Raw genomic sequence first — 21,294 nt, forward strand, 5'->3', positions numbered from 1 at the left:
GATTATATTGCCAAATTTCCCTCCTAGTCATGGTAGCAAATGAATCTTCCCAGAGCTCCAGGCATTAGCAGGGAAAGTGGCTTTATCCTGATTTTGCCGATATTACTAAACTTCCCAGATTGTCGGTTCCTTGCTCAGCCAATCACAGCTAATAAGTGGTTCCACTGCCACTCAGATCTGCTGCCTCCCAGGAGGCTGCTCATCCTCTTCCCCAGGCCGCCTGCCCAGAGGATTCCCTGGATGAGAAAGGAGGGAGGGGGAGGGGAGCAGCAGCCTGTCAGATGCTGAATCCTCCTCATGGCACTTACTCCTTATAACCAGTGCTCTGAGGGTAGGGCCGTCTGTTGTCCCTTTCACATATGAGGACGCTGAGGCTCAGAGAGAGGACCTGATTTGTGAGCAGGTAGGGGAGCCGAGATTGAACCCAAGAACCTAGACTCACGGCCCTGCTCTCTGCACACCCCACTGTGCTTGTCAAAGTGTGGAGAAAACTCCAGGCCTGTCCTCTTAAAACCTGGTATTGTTCTGTTCTTTAGCAATAAGCATTTTAAAAAGTCCTGCATGGGAGGCAAGTCTAGCTTTACTACAGATCAGACAGATACTACAGTGTCTCATGATGTGCTGAATGTTCCTAAAATGCAGGGCTCGGCACACTTAAAAGCATCAGGAATTTTTCTCTCTGTTGTTGCGATCTTGCTCCTTCACTAGGCCTCATGTGGGAGCAGCTCTGGGAAGGGTAGAATGGACAGAGCACAGAGGGACCAGTGCAATCCCAGCAGCACCATGCACGCCCATTCCTGGCTCTGCAGACTGAGGATGAGGAGGGGGAGGTGTCCCCTAGAGGGTGCTGGGGCCCCTGCATGAGCAAGAGTTCATATTCTAGACTCAGGGGTCAGGAGCCCATGTCTTCCCTTGTAGCTACAGGGTCCCCAGGCCTGGGCACTCAGAGGCCACTCCTCCCTGTAGTTGCTTGAAGTCAAGAATCTCAGAGGGAAAGGGGGAGGGTGGTGGTCAGTGTGGGGGCTTGTGAAGGTGGGACGCTTGCTCTGCTGATGGACATGAAAGCTTGGAGGTGACAGGAAATACTTCTGGGACACGGTGGGCGGGTGAGGAGACAGTCCCTTCATTTCTCTCAGCCTCAGTTTTCTCATCTGTAAAATGGTGATCATCACGTTCTCCTTTCAGGAGAGTTGGAAGGATTTGAGGTGCTCTGTCTAAATCACCAGCACAGAGTAGGGGCCCCCCAAATCGAGGTGTTATTTCAAGGCTGTGACCCAGTTCCCTGTGCTGGGTCCCATTTCCTCACGTGTAGAAAGAGGATAATCACACAGCCTTTGCATGATGTCCTGAGGGTACAATGACCTGGTGACAGGACAGCCCCTCAGGGAGCGATGGTGCTGGCCTTCCAGACTGTGTGATCTTGGCAAGTCTCAGTTCCGTCTAGTCCTCAGTTTCCCAATCTGTAAAATGGTGGTAATCACGCTGCCTTTCAGGGGTCTGTGATGACTGGAGAGGATCTAGGATGACCTGGATGGGGTGGACTGGGTATCACTGAGCTCAGTGCACAGTGGTTGAGAGCACGGGCAGAGCCCCCCTGCCTGGGCCTCCATCCCAGCTCTGCCCCGTCCCGGCTCTGGGACCTCTGACGAGTCCCTCCCCACATTGGGGCTCGGGGTCCTCGTCCATCAGTGACAGCACTGCCCTCACAGAGCTGCTGCAGGGACTGAATGAGGGACGCATGTCAAGAGCTTAGAGCAGATCCTGGCATATGGTATGTGTTCCACCAGCGTGAGCTCTGATGTGCTGGAGCCAGAGGACGTCGGATGGGGTCGCTTTCTCTACAGGACTAAGTACAACTGGGGTTGGGGTGGAGCTGGGTTCCTTTTGACCTTGGCTGCTTATTAGAATCACCTGGGAGATGGTAAAAAATCCCCAGACCCTGGTTCCACCCTAGAAATTCTGATTTAATTGGTCAGATGTGGGCCTGGGCAGCTGAGTGTTCTCACTCCTGCAGAGGATGCTGGTGCCCAGCCAGGACAGAGGAGCCCTGAGTCACGTGTTCTCTGAGGTCAGAGGGAAGGCTATGCTTTTTCCAGGACAGAGGTGGGTCCCCCGTGGTGCCTGGGTTGTAAGAACAGCTCTCCTGGGTGTGAGTGCTTCAGAATAGCCCGTGACGGTGACAGCTCCTAGGATGCCCAAGAAAGTCATTCGGAGTCGACTGGCAGGCACACACCCCACCTCCAACAGAGCTCACCTGGGCTGAGAGGGGCGTCCTCCCAACTCAGACCATCCTGTTCAGACCCGAGCTTCATCGCTGGGGAAACCTTCCCATCTTTACACACGTGTGTGTGTAAACAGGCTCTGGAATGCCTGCAAATGCTCCCTGCTCAGCCTGGAGACCTCCTCCCTCAACACACCACAGTGACACTGACAAAATCTGTTCTTCCTCCTTTCAAAATGCGTCCAGCTTCTGTAAAGAGCTGATCTGCAGGAAATTGCCTGTGATCTCTTGTGTGTTTTGAAAGCCAATTCCCCAAACTTGTTTCTTGAGGGAATTATTTTTAAAAATGGGAACAGATTTATAATTTGGTGTTTCTACTAGTTGTTTCATGTGGCTTTTTGCATGACAGCTGCATGGAGCATGATTTGACACTCTTCTTGGAGTATCTGTTGTGCTTTTGCTTTGCCTTCTTACTGCCTAAAAAATAAATGGGTAGTTTTAGAACTAGAATGGCCAGATCTTATGATAACAATCATGGGTGTTATTCATTATTTTAAAATTATGGGTGTTATTGATTAAGCACCTACTATATGTCAGGCTCTGTGTTTTACATATATCCTCGCTCATCTTACCAGGTGGTTCTTGTATCTGCTTTGTCCAGAAACAGACACTGAGGATCAAGGATAAAGAACAGTGACACTAAAATCAATCTGTCCTGCATGCAGTGAGATGAGCTCTGACCTTTACTTGCTGGATGCCCTTGACCAGCGTCGTCCTCCCTGAGCCTTATCCCATACATGGAGTCACTCTTGGGCCTCCCTCACAGGGCTGGTGAGGGGATTAAAGTGCTGAGGGTGAGGAGAGATCAGGCCATTTTTAGTCTCTGAAGAAACTCTGGACAAGTGGTAACTGATCAGAGTATCTTGTCCCTTTAGGGGTGTCCAGGATGCTGGTGTTTATACAATTTGACATATTAAGGTAACTCCTTGCTACGTCCTCAAACGTTTGATGAGTTTTAGGAAGCACGTTAAGTAGTTACAAGTGCAAATATTTGTAATGTTTGCTGTCTGCCGAGTTTTACAGGAGGTGTTGAGTAACAATGAACAATTGGGAAACACCCTACAGGAACCTTCTAAAGAGTGAAACCACGCTCACATTTGATTTACCGATTTGTGTGCTTCTGGGTGCTTTATAGGCCGGTGTCTGTGTCTCTACAGATTTAATAATAATTAAGAAATTAACCACCACTGGTTTCTCAGCACTCAGTGATCTTTCTTCTCAACCCAAAACTGAACCAAGAGAAGAACCCAGACTCAGAAAAACATCCATTTACCCCCTTCCTTTGAAATTCAGGGATTGATACGTTAGTCCTACTGGAATATTCGTGGAAAGAATGAAAATTATGAAGTAAATTCATAAACACCTGAAGGGGCAGCTCTGGATATAAATACAGTCTGGGTTAAAGAGAGATCTGTGTTTGTTTAATTTTGCGAATCATCTTGTGTTTTACTCATAGCAAAAATGCTCCCACTGCCTGATTTAACCCTCACTGCAGCCCGGGAAGGATAATGCCTGCTGTCCCCTTTCACAGACGAGGAGCTGGGAGGTGCCATGGCCACGCCTCTCGTTGGATGGCCAGCCTGCTTCAGCTTTCATGCGGTCCCGCTATGACCCTGCTTCCCCTGCATTTACTTCTGTAAACTCTTCTCCGAACTTACCTAAGTGTTCCAGGGGGAGCCCAGCTAGGAACAGTTAACAGGAGAGTAAGACCAATCAGTACTTTTGTTCCTTTGCCCAAACTGGTGGGAAATCACCTGGCAGATGTAAGAAGGTGGACTTTGAACTCAGGCCTGGAATTCGATGTCAGCCCTGCCCCTGACTCAGAGTCACCTCTGGGAACCTGTGTGTCTCCTCTGTCAGATGAGCATAATGATACTGCCCTCCCAGAACTATTTGAAGAATTTAAAAAATAATATATGTGGTGGTTCTTAACTGTGTCACATTTTTATCATTAGGGATGATAATTACAATTATGTTCATCATTTATAAATGTTCTTTTTGTAGCCAAACCCTCTCCTCCTGTGGTATCAGGCCCCGCAGTGAGGGTCACACCTGAGCAGACAGTGAGCTTCACCTGCAAATCCCACGGGTTCTCCCCCAGAAACATCTCCCTGAAATGGTTCAAAAATGGCAATGAGCTCTCAGCCTCCCAGACCAACGTGGAACCAGAGGGAAACAACGTTTCCTACAGCATCTCCAGCACAACCAAGGTGGTGCTGGCCCCGGGGGATGTTCGCTCCCAGGTCATCTGTGAGGTGACCCACATCACCCTGCAGGGAGACCCTCCTCTTCGTGGGACAGCCAACTTGTCTGAGACCATCCGAGGTAGATGCCCCTCATGCCAGCCTAAGCCTGCACCTACCCTCAAGGCCCCAGCCTGTTCCTCCTCCCTGCTTTTTGCTCCAGGCCTCAAATTGCCTGGAATCTACTTCCTGACAGTCCTGCCCCATCACCAGGCTCCTAGAGGAGCTGGTCACTCACTACTGTTTTAATGGCAGCTGCCAGGTGGACACCCATCATGTGCCAAGCAGTGTGCTAAGTAGTTTCCTTTACTTTATCAATTGTTTTTCCAACTACTGAGCTCCTACTATAAGCCAGGCCCCTATGTGCTTGGTGATTTCATATATTTTGCTGCAGTTATTATATTCCAACTGCATGCCAGGGGCTGTGCTTGTAGATGGCACACATTATTAACCTAATAGGAGCCCAGTCCTTGAGCACCTACTGTGTGCCCTGCAGTGTGCTTATGCTTTCATTTATATGCAAAGAGACCCTCGGTGTTTGAGCACCTGCTGCATGCCTGACTCTGTCCTCTGGTGACTCCCTTGCTGTGCTGCAAGCTGTTATCCAGCCCCTCTCCTGTGACCTGCTGGTTCCATAAGGTCAGAGCTTCTGCCTGTGCTGTTTCAGTTCCGCCTACCTTGACGATTACCCAACACCCCATGGCGGGGAACCAGGTGAATGTCACCTGCCAGGTGAGCAAGTTCTACCCCCAGCGCCTACAGCTGACCTGGTTGGAGAACGGAAATGTGTCCCGAATAGACATGGCCTCGACCCTCATAGAGAACAAGGACGGGACCTTTAACCGGACGAGCTGGCTCCTGGTGAACTCATCTGCCCACAGGGAGGCTGTGCTGCTCACCTGCCAGGTGGAGCATGACGGACAGCCGGCGGTCACCAAAAACCATACGCTGGAGGCCTCTGCTCCCCAGAAGAACCAGGATGCAGACGAACCTCTGGGTGAGGCCTCCACTCCAACTGACCCAGTTCTTTACCTTTTGTATTTAATATTAAAGGTAGTAATTCATGTCTATTATAGAACAATCTAGAAGTCAATAGGTGTAAAATAGAATTTTAAAATAAGTTCCCTCCCCCAAATCCCACACCCCCAAGGATGACCACTGGTAAGAGTTTGGCATATTCTTTATAGATCTTTTGACAGAAATATCCATGAAAGAAAGTAGGAAGGAGGGAGATCTTCCTGTTCATAGAGTCCTGCCTCTCGCTTTCTTCAACTAACAGTAATTATGTTCCTCATTCCCTGTCCACCCACCCACCTCCCTCCTCCTTGTTCTTTCTAACCTCTGCTTAGTCTCTCTGCAGCCTAGACTTTTCCATCCATATCAGTAACATCACCCCAGTAGACATCTGCACCTAATACTCTGTGAAATTTTGGAAGGGTAGCCCTGAGGACATGAAGTTTGAGTCTGAACCTGGCACCCAGGTGACCATGAGTGGTCACTGCACAGGGCTCCTTTGTCCCCTGATTTGTGACAATGGACCAGCAATGATCACAGTCGCTCACTGAACTTTTTCTAAATGCAGATCTCAGTTCAGCTGTGATCTCCTTTCCTGCTTCAACAACGCAGAGGGTTTGGAGTTTACAGAAGAGACTCAGGGAGAAGTGGGGGACGGGAGATGTTGTTGAAGATTTGTTGCCTTTAGTTCAGATGATTGGGTTAAACTAATAAAGGTGAATCTGAGTTCCTGAGGACAGGACCCACCAGCCTGTATAACAGATATATGCTAATTAAAGACAGGTTCCCCCTCAGCTGGGCATTGTCCCAAGGACAGTCCCCCTTTCTATGAATAAAGCATGTCTCATAGGCTATCATGTAACATCAAGAGACGGTCGAGTCACATCCAGAAGTCTTTCCTCCAGAAAACCTTTCAAAGTCACACGTTCCTTCCAACACGCCCATGGTGGTGTCCTCATCTTCTGGGTAAATGCTGGGTCACTGAGTGGGCATGTCCCTGCCTGCTGAAAGAATAAAGAGAGGAAGGGGAGAACAAACAACTTCCCTTAAACAAGAGATATAGAGAAGTTGCATAATTGTGTTCACTTTAACTTACTCTTGTGTGCACAACCAGTTGTCAGTGGAGTCCACAATTGTGTGGTCATACGGTTAAGGACCTTAATTTTCTACAAAACTAATACCAGTGCACACTTAATCTATAATCAATACTAATTCCCTAATATCATTGATAATGGAGTATAAATTCAAATTTTCCAAAATATATTTTATTGTTGTTTTTGTGCACCAAAATTGTTTTTAATTCATCTGTAAGTTCTTGGCAAAAATTTTCCATGACTCCATCTGGGCCTTGAGAAACTATTTTTTTATTTGAAAAAGAATTTGAATTGTTTAAGACTATTCAGATTATTCATTTCATATAGTGTGAGCTGTGGTAGGTTCTGCTTTTGAGGTATTTGTTCCATTGTCTCTAAGTTGTCAAATTTATGCTTGTATAGTTGTTCATAACATTCCCTTACTATCCTTTTGATGTCTGAAGGGTCTGTAGTGATGTCCTCTGTTTCATTCCTGATATTGGATATGTGTCATTCATTTTTTCTTTGCAGTTGTACTAGAAGTTTTTCAATTTTATTGGTCTTTTAAAAGAACCCACTCTTTTTTTTTCTTATTAGTCATCAATTTTATACACATCAGTGTATACATGTCAATCCCAATCACCCAGTTCATCACACCAACACCCCCAAACCCCCTCCGCTTTCCCCCCTTGGTGTCCATACGTTTGTTCTCTGCATCTGTGTCTCACTTTCTGCCCTGCAAACCGGTTCATCTGTACCATTTTCTAGGTTCCACATATATGCGTTAATATACGATATTTGTTTTTCTCTTTCTGACTTACTTCACTCTGTATGACAGTCTCTAGATCCATCCACGTCTCAACAAATGACCCAATTTCACTCCTTTTTATGGCTCAGTAATATTCTATTCTGTATATGTACCACATGTTCTTTATCCATTCTTCTGTTGATGGGCATTTAGGTTGCTTCCATGACCTGGCTATTGTAAATAATGTTGCAGTGAACATTGGGGTGCATGTGTCTTTTTGATTATGGTTTTCTCTGAGTATATGCCCAGTAGTGGGATTGCTGGATCGTATGGTATTTCTAATTTTAGTTTTTAAAGGAACCTCCATACTGTTCTCCATAGTGGCTGTATCAATTTACATTCCCACCAATAGTGCAAGAGGGTTCCCTTTTCTCCACACCCTCTCCAGCTTTTGTTGTTTGTAGATTTTCTGATGTTGCCCATTCTAACTAGTGTGAGGTGATACCTCCTTGCAGTTTTGATTTGCATTTCTCTAATAATTAGGGATGTTGAGCAGCTTTTCATGTGCTTCTTGGCCATCTGTATGCCTTCTTTGGAGAAATGTCTATTTAGGTCTTCTGCCTATTTTTGGATTGGGTTGTTTGTTTTTCTAATATTGAGCTGCATGAGTTCAAGTTTGGAGATTAATCCTTTGTCCATTGATTCATTGGCAAATATTTTCTCCCATTCTGAGGGTTGTCTTTTCGTCTTGTTTATGGTTTCCTTTGCTGTGCAAAAGCTTTGAAGTTTCATTAGGTCCCATTTGTTTATTTTTGTTTCTATTTCCATTACTCTAGGAGGTGGATCAAAAAGATCTTGCTGTGATCTATGTCAGAGTGTTCTTCCTATGTTTTCCACCAAGAGTTTTATAGTGTCCAGTCTTACATTTAGGTCTCGAATCCATTTTGAGTATATTTTTGTGGATGATGTTAGGGACTGTTCTAATTTCATTCTTTTACATGTAGCTGTCCAGTTTTCCCGGCACCACTTATTGAAGAAACTGTCTTTTCTCCATTGTATATCCTTGCCTCCTTTGTCATAGATTAGTTGACCATAGGTTCATGGGTTTATCTCTGGGCTTTCTATTTTGTTCCATTAATCTATGTTTCTGTTTTTGTGCCAGTACCATATTGTCTTGATTACTGTAGCTTTGTAGTATAGTCTGAAGTCAGGGAGTCTGATTCCTCCAGGTTTGTTTTTTTCCCCCTCAAGACTGCTTTGGCTATTTGGGGTCTTTTGTGTCTCCATACAAAATTTAAGATTTTGTGTTCTAGTTCCATAAAAAATGCCATTGGTAATTTGATAGGGTTTCCATTGAATCTGTAGATTGCTTTGAGTAGTAGAGTCATTTTCACAATATTGATTCTTCCAATCCAAGAACATGGTATATCTCTCCATCTGCTTGTATCATCTTTAATTTCTTTCATCAGTGTCTTATAGTTTTCTACATACAGGTCTTTGTCTCCCTAGGTAGGTTTATTCCTAGGTATTTCATTCTTTTTCTTGCAATGGTAAATGGGAGTGTTTCCTTAATTTCTCTTTCAGATTTTTCATCATTTGTATATAGGAATGCAAGAGATTTCTGTGCATTAATTTTGTATCCTGCTACTTTACCAAATTCATTGATTAGCTGTAGTAGTTTTCTGGTAGCATCTTTAGGATTCTCTATGTATAATATCATGTCATCTGCAAACAGTGACAGTTTTACTCCTTCTTTTCCAATTTGTATTCCTTTTATTTCTTTTTCTTCTCTGATTGCTGTGGCTAGGACTTCCAAAAGTATGTTGAATAATAGTGGTGAAAGTGGACATCCTTGCCTTGTTCCTGAACTTAGAGGAAATGCTTTCAGTTTTTCACCATTGAGAATGATGTTTGCTGTGGGTTTCTCATATATGGCCTTTATTATGTTGGGGTAGCTTCCCTCTATGCCCACTTTCTGGAGAGTTTTTATCATAAATCAGTGTTGAATTTTGTCAAAAGCTTTTTCTACATCTCTTGAGATAATCATATGGTTTTAATTCTTAAGTTTGTTAATATATTGTATCACATTGATTGATTTGCATATTTTGAAGAATCCTTTTATCCCGGGAATAAATCCCTCTTGATCATGGTGTATGATCCTTTTAATGTGTTGTTGGATTCTGTTTGCTAGTAGTTCATTGAGGATTTTTGCATCTATATTCATCAATGACATTGGTCTGTAATTTTCTTTTTTTGTAGTATCTTTGTCTCGTTTTGGTATCAGGGTGATGGTGGCCTCATAGAATGTGTTTGGGAGTGTTCCTTCCTCTGCAATTTTTTGGAAGAGTTTGAGAAAGATGGATGTTAGCTCCTCTCTAAACTTTTGATAGAATTCACCTGTGAAGCCATCTGGTCCTGGACCTTTGATTGTTGGAAGATTTTTAATCACAGTTTCAATTTCATTACTTGTGATTTGTCAGTTCACATTTTCTATTTCTTCCTGGTTCAGTCTTGGAAGGTTATACCTTTCTAAGAATTTGTCCATTTCTTCCAGGTTGTCCATTTTACTGGCATTGACTTGCTTGTAGTAGTCTCTTAGGATGCTTTTTATTTCTGCGGTGTCTGTTGTAACTTCTCCTTTTTCATTTCTGATTTTATTGATTTGACTCCTCTCCCTCTTTTTCCTGATGAGACTGGTTAATGGTTTATCAATTTTGTTTATCTTTTCCAGAACCAGTTTTTAATTTTATTGATCTTTGTTATCGTTTTCTTTGTTTCTATTTCATTTATTTCTGCTCTGATCTTTATGATTTCTTTCCTTCTGCTAACTTTGGGCTTTGTTTATTCTGCTTTCTCTAGTTCCCTTAGGTGTAAGGTTAGATTGTTTATTTGAGATTTTTCTTGTTTCTTGGGGTAGGTTTGTATAGCTATAAACTTTGCTCTTAGAACTGCTTTTGCTGCATCCCACAGGTTTTGGATCATCGTGTTTTCATTGTCATTTGTCTCTAGGTATTTTTTCATTTCCTCTTCGATTTCTTCAGTGACCTCTTGGTTATTTAGTAACATATTGTTTAGCCTCCATGTTTTTGTGTTTTTTACGTTTTTTTCCCTGTAATTCATTTCTAATCTCATAGCATTGTGGTCGGAAAAGGTGCTTGATATGATTTCAATTTTCTTAAATTTACTTAGGCTTGATTTGTGACCCAAGATGTGATCTCTCCTGGAGAATGTCCCACGCATACTTGAGAAGAAAGTGTAATCTGCTCTTTTCGGATGGAATGTCCTATAAATATCAATTAAATCTATCTGGTCTATTGTGTCATTTAAAGCTTCTGTTTCCTTATTTATTTTCATTTTGGATGATCTGTCCATTGATATAACTGAGGTGTTAAAGTCCCCCACTATTATTGTGTTACTTTCGATTTTCTCTTTTAAGTTGTTAGCAGTTGCCTTATGTACTGTGGACCTACTATGTTGGGTGCATATATATATATATATATGACTGCTATATCTTCTTCTTGGATTGATCCCTTGATCATTATGTAGTGTCCTTCTTTGTCTCTTGTAACATTCTTTATTTTACAATCGATTTTATCTTATATGAGTATTGCTACTGCAGCTTTCTTTTGATTTCCATTTTCATGGAATATCTTTTCCATCCCCTCACTTTCAGTCTGTATGTGTCCCTAAGTCTGAAGTGGGTCTCTTGTAGACAGAATATATATGGGTCCTGTTTTTTTATCCATTCAGCAAGCCTGTGTCTTTTGGTTGGAACATTTAATCCGTTCACTTTTAAGGTAATTATAGATACGTATGTTCATATGACCATTTTCTTAATTGTTTGGGTTTGTTTTTGTAGGTCCTTTTCTTCTCTTGTGTTTCCCACTTAGAGAAGTTCCTTTAGCATTTGTTGTAAAGCTGGTTTGGTGGTGTTGAATTCTCTTAGCTTTTGCTTGTCTGTAAAGCTTTTGATTTCTCCATCGAATCTGAATGAGATCCTTGCCGGGTAGAGTAATCTTGGTTGTAGGTTCTTCCCTTTCATCACTTTAAATATATCATGCCACTCCCTTCTGGCTTGTAGAGTTTCTGCTGAGAAATCAGCTGTTAACCTTATGGGAGTTCCCTTTTATATTATTTGTCATATTTCCCTTGCTGCTTTCAATAATTTTTTTTGTCTTTAATTTTTGCCAGTTTGATTACTATGTGTCTCGGAGTGTTTCTCCTTGTGTTTATCCTGTATGTGACTCTCTGTGCTTCCTGGAATTGGGTGGCTATTTCCTTTCCCATGTTAGGGAACTTTTCGACTATAATCTCTTCAAATATTTTCTCTGGTCCTTTCTCTCTCTCTTCTCCTTCTGGGACTCCTATAATGTGAATGTTGTTGTGTTTAATGTTGTCCCAGAGGTCTCTTAGGCTGTCTTCATTTCTTTTCATTCTTTTTTCTTTATTCTGTTCCAGAGCAGTGAATTCCACCATTCTGTCTTCCAGGTCACTTATTCATTCTTCTGCCTCAGTTTTTCTGCTATTGATTCCTTCTAGTGTAGTTTTCATTTCAGTTATTGTATTGTTCATCTCTGTTTGTTTGTTCTTTAATTCTTCTGGGTCTTTGTTAAACATTTCTTGCATCCTCTCGATTTTTGCCTCCTTTCTTTTTCCGAGGTCCTGGATCATCTTCAGTATCATTATTGTGAATTCTTTTTCTGGAAGGTTGCCTATCTCCACTTCATTTAATTGTTTATCTGGGGTTTTATCTTGTTCCCTCATCTCGTACATAGCCCTCTGACTTTTCATCTTGTCTATCTTTCTGTGAATGTGGTTTTTGTTCCACAGGCTGCAGGATTGTAGTTCTTCTTGCTTCTGCTGTCTGCCCTCTGGTGGAGAAGGTTATCTCAGAACCCACTCTTTGTTTCAGTTATTTCTCTATTGTTTATCTGTTTTCATTTTCACTGATTTTTCTTCTTTCTTTATTATTTCCTCCCTTCTGCTTGCTTTGGGTTTATTTTGCTCCTTCATTTCTCATTTCTTGAGGTAGGAATTTAGATTATTGATTTAGACTTTTTCTTTTTCCTAGTGCCACACCTGTGACTCCTCTTGTGCTTGGTTCCTGACTGCTGTGTTCTTCCTCCAGTCCTCAGGTCCCTAGACAGTCTGCCTCCTCTTCCACCTCAGAGTCCCTCTAGGCTTGTCCTGTGTGTTATTTCTAGGGTTCAAGTTGTACTGAACGAGGAGAGTAGGAGAGAAGAGTCCACGCCATCTTGTCTGGCAGGGCCTGTAAATGCTTTTTAATCTTCCATCTTCTGCTCAGGCTCAACCAGGGCTGGTACTTCTGGGTGCTGCAGGGTGCCTGACCCATGATGCCTTCTAGTGTAGTAAGGCTGGGCATGCTTTTTGGAGCATCTAGGTTGGCAGGCTGCAGAGAATTGTAGGATGCTGATGTGATCCTTCTCCCCAGATCCAAAGCCTACCCTGGGCATCTGAGGGCTCCAGCCACTGCAGGCCTGCATCCAGTGGGTCTGGTGTGAGGATGCACATCTTATTGTTTGTTTTTATGGTATAGGGTTTTTTTTTTACAATATTTCTAGCCTAATGGACCTCTCTTCCCTAGTACAGCATAAATCAAGATGTTAACGGAGTTTTTGGTTGGTTGGTCGGTTTTGATAGTGGGAGAAATGTTCTGAGTCCTCTAATACTTTGTTTCTCTTTTGTCTTTCAGGAACCTAAATCCCTTCCCCCTACTTTTTTCTTTTTCCCTTTACCTCTCAATTGCCATCAGCATGTCTTCCTTCTTTTCAATTTTTCTACCCAGAAGTTATGCACCTTAACTCATGCATATCCATTTATTCACATCTGTTCTCCTTGAATTAGGTTCCTATAGTCAGTGTAAGTAATTACCACATTTAGTGATTTAGTACAAGACAAATGCATTATCATACAGTTGTAGAGGTCAGAAGTCTACAATGGGTGGCTGGACTCTGCTCCTTCAGAAGACTCTAGAGAAGAATCCATTTCCTTCCCTTTTCCAACTCCCAGAGGTGCCCACACTCCTTGACAAATGGCCTCACATCAGTCTGACCTCTGCTTCTGACATCACATCTCCTCCAACTGTTCTGCCTCAATCTTTTACTTATAAGAATCTTTGTGATTACATGGCCTCCACTAAGAAAATGTGCCCATCTCCAGATCCTTAACAAATCACTGCTGCTAATCCCTCTTGACATGTAATGTAACATATGCACAGATTGTGGGGATTCTGTTCCAACCCTTTTAAATCACGCATACTTTTAAACCCCTTTCTATGATCTGTGCTCCTTAGGACACTTTTCTAAGATTTTCAAAGTTTAGACAAATTTATATTGGTGATGGTATTTCCAAATAACTCTAGCTGCCTTGTCTATTTCTCCATAATTTTTCTGGTGGCTGGTTGAAGATGGGATGGCAGCCTAGTGAGAGACAATTAGGATTTGCTGAATTTTCTCTTGTCTCACAGTTATTTTCACATCTGACATTTTCTCTCCAAGTAATAACACCCTTGCAGCCTGAGAAAGACAGTGGGAGAATGAGGGACTCCTGTATGCTGATATCTGCCTCAAGCTTGAGATCAGGATGCAGGTCAAAGCCTCAGAGTTCTGATGGGCCCAGGTGACCTCAGATGGAGTAAGTGGAGGCCTCTTGGAATGGCTCCTGTGTGATCCCTCTAATCCCTCCTCTTGTCCCCTGATTTCCAGGCTCAGAGCTGTCTTCTCCTCTCCTGGTAGTTCTCCTCCTAGGCCCCAAAGTCCTGCTGGTGGTCGGTGTCTCTGTCATCTTTGTCTACAGGAAGCATTGGGCCTGACTGTAAGTTGGGGTAGGAGGGAGGACAGGACAAGATCTGTCCTATATGAAATAAGGTCAGTAGGGGAGCCAGCCCACAGATCACACAGGGTCAGGGCCCACGGGGAGAAAAGAGAAGGGGACACACTTCCCTCAATACCCTCAGGAGTATCCTGTTTCCCTCTAAGAGGTGCCCAACTCCCAGGAGGTGTGTGGGATCCTGGAGGACGTGGGCTGGATCAGGGGTTTTCAAAGGGTGTCTTTTAGCAGTTCTACGGAGGAAGTGGGCAGAGGGTGCTGAATGAGGAGGAGCTGAGTGGGTGGTTCCCTTGGAGACCATTTCTAGACACTTGAGTCCTGGGGCTCCTTGGGGCAAAAGGAATCCACATTTTCGGGTAATGTTGAGAACTCTGGATTGGCTATTCTGAGAGCGGCTTGTGCTCTGACCCTCCGTGTGACAGAATAGAAGGGCTGGGGATGGGCCATCAGGACCTGGGGAGGAGGCTGAGGGGTCAGAGTGCTATCCCAGGGGCTTCCCATCCTCTCAAGACAGACATCCTGGGAGGAGAACACCTGGGCACATAGGAGGCATGCAAGGAGCGTTTCCTGAGTGATGAGCAGATAATTAAATATGGACATGTTTCTCACAGCTCCTTCCTTCCTCCCTGCTGGTGTCACCCTCAGTGTCTGCTGCCTCCTTCTCTTCCTGAGGGACCCAGCCCAGGAGAAGGACTCAGCTGGGAGCTTCCATGACTCTGCTCCAAATGCCTACCCTCCATGGAGACTTGCCTGCCCACATGCCCTTGAAGCCTCCAGAGTTGGGTCTTCATACATGGTCCTGAGCAAGGATCATGGGAAGTAGCTCTGGGGGCTGACTCAGGATATTTCCCTGGAATATGAGAAATAAGTCAGATCAACCCAGATCAGGTTATCTCTCATCCATCACCTTGGACTCGGCCATGAACTACACAATAATGCCCTGTGTTGAGGAGTTATTCTGTCCTCTGGATTCCTGCTTTCACCTGACTCCCCACCCTTTGAGGTGCCTCTTTAGTACAAATGACTCCCAATCTTAGCTTTAAGAAAAACTATTCTCCTTCCTCGTTGTCTAAATAGCCAACTTCTCAAACCCAGAAAATAGTGTTCCCTCCTCTCTCCGTGATGGGAAGAGTAGTTTTTCTATCATCTTGCATCCTTCCCAACCCTATTGCTCATGGTAAATATACTGTGTCCGGAAGCCTGGAGTCATCCTTGATTTCTCTTTCTTTTATATCACATATTCAATTCTGCCTTCAAAATGGTTATGTCCAGTGGTGAGATGGAACTCTTTAACAATTAACTATCCAAAAAGAAAAATAAATAAATAAAGAAAATTTCTTGGTATAAATACTCCCAATGTGGTCAATTTCAAGTTAGCAACAGTTTAACAACTAGTTTGCAAAATTCCTGAAAACGTAAATATCAGCTCTCATGAGCCAGTCCAATCCCCTCCAGCACACTTCTGAATTGCATCCATATCTGCACATTCTCACCCCCACCACTGCTCCCTGGTCCCAGCCACCATCATCTCTTCCTGCACCATTGCTATAGTCTCTGACTGGCTTTCCTGTTTCAGCCTCAGTGATTCTTTGGGAATGTAAGTCAAATCCTATCATTCCTCTGCTTCCTCCTCCAACATGTCTGCCTGGCTCACTCTCTTCCTTCATTCCAGCCTCTGCTCAAATATCACTTTCTCAAAGACATCTTCCATATACCACCCTGTATAAAGTATCAATTCCTCTCTCAGCCTCGCATTCCATGACCTCTTAACCTGATTAATTTGTTTCCTGAACATTTATTACCATCTGACATACAAAGCATAGGCAGTTCTCACTTTGCATGATAGAGAAGGACCATAAAAATTACTGTGTAAACTGAATCATGGGAAGTGATCTCAGTAATCAATGGGATAAATAAAGATTGTTCTGTGATCATTAAAATTTGATTTCAAAATATTAGGAACTCTCTTACTGTCAGCTACTAATAATATGCAGTTTGACAAATTAGAAACACTGAGAATTAAAGCAATTTATTTCTTTATAAAAACGTATCCAAAGTGTTTGAACAGTGCTTGCCTTCTTCTTCTTGCATAATTTATAATATAAGAGCATTTTTTTTTACAACTTGGTGATTATGCTCCTTGCGAAGTTTGGATCAGTTTCTGACATTTTATGCCTTGTACTCTCAATGTTGTGAAATCTTTACAAACTTTCTTTAATTCAAAGTATTTGCTGTTGTCACTTCCTCTGGGACATTTTCACCCTTTTCCTCACCACCACTTTCCTCATTTATGTGGTAAGTTTGCCTTTACTAAGTTCTTCTGATTGCATATCTAGAATCTTTCTAACACTATTAAGGTACCATTCCTTGGTCAGCTATTTCTTCTGTAGTCCATTTATATTGTTTGAATATAACTTCTTGCATCATCATATTTTGTCTCTCCATGGCACTTTCATCTTTGTTGCCAATGTCCTTTTATAATTATTCACTTTTGTAAATGTCATGTGGGTTTATCACTGGGAGAGAGGAGAAAACACAACTACCTATTTTGCTGTCTGTGCCTAAACTGTGTAACAGAGTCACAGTGACCAATCACTACAGACTTTCAAAGAATTGATATGATTGGTTACTGATCACGATGAGCATCTGTTAGTACATAATGATTTGTGGACTGAAGTATACTTAGCAGCAAAGTTGTAGTTTATGTATTGTTCACAGTAAAGTTTCTGTGGTAACTGAAATCTGAACCCTGTGTTAGGGGATTGATGTTATTCATGCACCAGACAAAATGAACCCTGATGTATGTGTTGTCTCTTCCTCAAACAGGACATCAGTTCTATGAGAAGGGACTCTGAATCCTCAGGTGCTAGAACAGTGACTGCCACATACTAGGCCATTGTTTAATTTAATAAATGAATGAATTAGTTTTTACTAGATGTTGGTTTCAAAATAAAAATTATCTAATTCAATCACCTGGCTCTTGTGTTCTAAAGTTTTTTCATTAAAGGCTAATCTCTCTTCTTTGTGTTCAGAAATCCTGTCAAAAATTCAGTATTCTTCAGAAACCAAGGAAGTGAAAAACCAAAAGAAAACAAAACCAAAAACCAAAAACTGACATTGATAAGAGATTGTCAAAGGGGCTCAGGAACAAACTGAAAGAGGTCCCAATGGACAAAGCTGGAACAATTTGGGCAAGAAATATATAAAATATTGGATATATATATGTATGTATATATATATACATACATATATATATATTCATATTCTGAATGTTTTTGTCCCCTCAAAATTCACATTTTAGGATATTAATGCCCAATGTGACCATGTTAGAAGTTGGGGCCTTTGGAACATGACTAGTTCATAAGGGATCCTCTGTCATGTATGGGATTAGTACCCTTCTAAAAGAGACCCCCAAGATCATCCTAGTTCCTTCTGCCATGTGAAGATACAATGAGAAATCTGCAATCCAAAAGAGGGCCCTCACCCAATCATACTGCTAAGCTGATAGTGGAATTCAAGCCTCCAGAACTGTGAGCAATAAATTTCTGTTGTAAGCCATCCAGTCTCTGATATTTTGTTATAGCACCCAAATAGACTAAGACAGATTATCAACCAAAATATAATAAATATCTATGAGTCCATATAGATGTAAACAAATAATTTAATAAATTAATAAATGGAGAATTAAACAAAATCTTCTTTGCAGGAAAGTCTCAATTTATGACGACACTTCACTCTAAATAAGGGGAAACCCAATTCACTACCCCTGAAGTATGGGCTGCACGTGGTGACTCCCTTCCAAAGGGGACAAATGGAAGGAGGAAAAAGGGTTACTTTACAGTGGGGAAACCTGACTAATACAAGTTAGCCAGGTCAGCAAGAGTTCACCAACAATAAATCAATATCAATAGGCATAAATCATGTAGAATTGATGAAAATGGCACTTTTCCTCTGGGGCCTTCCCCAAAACCCATAACCCTAGATTAATTATGAGAAAAGCATCAGACAAAATGTAACAGAGGGGCATCCTACAATACATCTGAGTAGTATTCATCAAATCTGTAGAAATCATCAAAAACAAGGACAGTCAGAGAAGGTGTCACAGCTGAGAGGAGCCTAAGGAGACACGACAAGTAAATGTGTGTGGTATCCTGCATGGGACCTTGCCACAGACAAGGACTTTATGTAAAACTTAAGGAACTCTGTTATCGACCGAATGTTTGTATCCCCCTGAAATTCATATGTTCAAGTCTAACCCATGAAGTGATGGTATTTGGAGGTGGGTCTTTGGGAATGAATTAAGTCATGGGGTGGAGCCCTTTCCCAGAATGTTGCATAGTTGGAATCATGCAGCATATAGATTTTTCCTTTCAGTTATTAATAAGCATTTAAGATTCCCCCACATCTTTTCAGGGTTTGAGAGCGCATATCATTTTAGTTCTGAATAATATTTGATTATCTGGATTTACCAATTTCTTTGCCAGTTCACCTATTGGAGGTCATCTTGGTTGTTTTCAAGTTTTTGCAAGTATGAAGAAAGCTACTATGAACTTCAGGGAGAAACTTTTCCAGGCCTCTCTCCCAGCCCCTGGTAACCTCAGATATTCCTTGGATTGTAGATGGCATTTCCCTGTGTCTCCACCTCCTCTTCTTTCTGTGAATGACAGCTAAGTTAAGCTGTTCCTGAACTCTTGAGTCACACAAACTATGAAATAATAGACTTGTTGTTTTTTTTTTAAGCCACTATATTTTTGGTAATAAGTTATTCAGCAATAGAAAACAAATGCATTATATTTGAGAAATCCATCAAGAGAAAGTCCTCCATAGTTTTGTAGAATTCATCTTGCATACACTCTGTGTATCTTCCATGAACTCAATGATAATGCTGCTGCTTGTGTGATCCCCAAGAACACATACCAAGAGCAATTAAATACTGAGGAATAAGATTTTGTTGGATAGGGTTGAACATTAACGTGAAACATTGTGATAATTAAGATTTTTTCACGCTCTAAGAACCAATTTTCACCCATTAGGAAAAATATCAATTTCATGGAGAATGCAACTATCAACGTTTATTTTGGATGAGTGGGCTTTTGCATCATGAAAGAGCTTGCAGAAAATGGGAGATGGCTCTTTCTCCAGGTCACTCTCTGAACACAGTATGTTGGTTATGAACACCTTGTCCTTAGCTTGAGGCCTTGTCTCTGATCCCAGAACATAAAGAAAAATCTGACACAAATTCTATTTGACATTTCTCATTTAATAGAAATGTATTTGCCTCACTGTAAATATGTTTATTTAAGTGCCTGCTATTCTGCAGGCCATCCTCATATACTGATGCCCAAGGAAGGTGCCATCCTCCTTTCTGTGCATTGGTCTCCTTCTCACCCATATGGCAACCACATTTATAATTTTTATACTTTGGTGCCAGTACACATGGCTGAAAGGATGTGTAATGAGACCTCCTCTTGATCTATACCAGAACCTCAGAACATCTTGGGCCAAGGCAAGGAACATGAACAATGATTTGACATTTCTTACAGGAACTTCAGGTGAAGAGTTCCGGTAAAACAACCTGAGAGTTCACTGCCAGTCAAAGCTGGAGGTACTGTAAACCGGGGCTGCAAAATGGCTTCTTTGTCCCCACGAGCGCCTGTCTAGTGGTTCAATGGGACTGGGCCATAACGATAAGTAATCTATGGTTTCAGTGGAAGACAATTCCCCAAAGTATTCTAAATGGAAAGCACAATGACCAACCAAACAGATTGATTCCATCTGCATCAGTGATGTGTCACATGGGATGGTAGCACCTATACTGTGTGAAGTTAATGAAAGGGCATCCTGACATGTCCATATATCTGGTCCAGGCACCTGTGTGTCCATGAACGGTGAAAATAATCTGATAAACTCCATCCCCTTGTCTGCTAAAAGTAGACTTTTACAAACTCTGCAATATGCACTACATCGTTATCACATACTGGGTCCTGGGCCCCTTCTTTCACAAACAACCCAGTAAGCTGGTATCCTGCTGATGACCCTTCTGGTTATTCATTCTGGGGTCCTATGTCTAATATTCAATTAAGCCAGGTTGAGAGGCTAGGGCCCTTCTGTGATGGCCAACACCACCAGAAACTGAACATAAGACATGGACATTCTGAAGTAAAAAAATTGGGGGTAGGAAAAAGGCAACTAAATGTGTTCATTGCATGGTCCAAAAAGTTGGAAAACTGGGACCTGGAAGGCTGACTAGTCATTCTGAAATTTCAGGACAAACCTGGGCTCAGAAATATGCATTGTGTCTGTTATGACCTATTTTCTGATCCTGAATATTAGAAACAGATACTTGTAGATATATCTTAGCTTCTGGATTCAGGATGCAATCTCAACCTGGGTGAAGTTTGCCCCCAAATGCCCAATATTGACTGAGCCAAAACAAAGGAATCCTCAGGCAAGCAGAATCTCTTCTAGCCTGCACAATTCCACTCACCTATTTCCAACTGGGATGTGATTGGAACATGGTGGCAAGTACCTGAGGGGTCACCACAATTCAGTCAGGGACCTTGTCCCACCCACAGGAAGTCAATGAGTGGGTGTGTCCTCCTACTACGGCCAGGAGTAGCTCTGGGGAATCATGAGACTAGAAGGAGGGGTTGTGAGTGTCACCCACTTCCAGATCTTTTCTTCCAGAAAAACCCTCCAGGAGGGGTTAATTAACTCTCCTGCCACTTGCCATTTACCTGGCCTGCTCTGAGAATTGTACTCCAAGCTCTGCTGTTCTTTTATTCTCTGGGGACAATCAGTGTGTCCTTCCCATTGCCACCGTCTGAATTAATATTGTGTAATACTCTGAGGTGAGTGTGTTCCTCTTTCAGAATACAAAGCCAGCTGAAGGAAGAAAATAAAAAGATTAGATTGGAGCAGAAATAAACAAAACCAATGAAAGTCAAAAGAAGGTATTAAGAGAGGAAAGGAGGGGAGAAGATACAAGACATACAGATAATAATTCACAAAATAGCAATAGGAAGTCCTTCCCCATTTGTAATTATTTTAAATGTAAATGGATTCAACTCCTCAATAAATAGACAT

The 21,294-nt window shown here is 42.4% G+C and overlaps 1 protein-coding gene across 3 annotated transcripts in view; it reads left to right on the forward strand.

Annotated features, from left to right (window-relative positions):
* LOC103000151 (tyrosine-protein phosphatase non-receptor type substrate 1-like) overlaps positions 1 to 16,254 on the forward strand; it is a 34,716-nt gene extending 18,462 nt beyond the window's left edge. The window contains exons 3-6 of one of the 3 annotated variants that reach the window (XM_057530228.1): positions 4,286 to 4,606; positions 5,192 to 5,521; positions 14,085 to 14,193; positions 14,820 to 16,254. In XM_057530228.1, coding sequence (XP_057386211.1) covers positions 4,286 to 4,606; positions 5,192 to 5,521; positions 14,085 to 14,191 — 758 coding nt within the window. In that variant the 3' untranslated portion in view covers positions 14,192 to 14,193; positions 14,820 to 16,254. Of the gene's footprint in view, positions 1 to 4,285; positions 4,607 to 5,191; positions 5,522 to 13,072; positions 14,468 to 14,819 lie in introns of those variants that run through there. The other 2 variants (XM_007193403.2, XM_057530229.1) reach the window with 2 other exon arrangements.
* Positions 16,255 to 21,294: the final 5,040 nt, after the last annotated feature.

This window comes from Balaenoptera acutorostrata, chromosome 15 (assembly GCF_949987535.1).
Source record: "Balaenoptera acutorostrata chromosome 15, mBalAcu1.1, whole genome shotgun sequence".
NCBI classification, from domain to species: Eukaryota; Metazoa; Chordata; class Mammalia; order Artiodactyla; family Balaenopteridae; genus Balaenoptera; species Balaenoptera acutorostrata.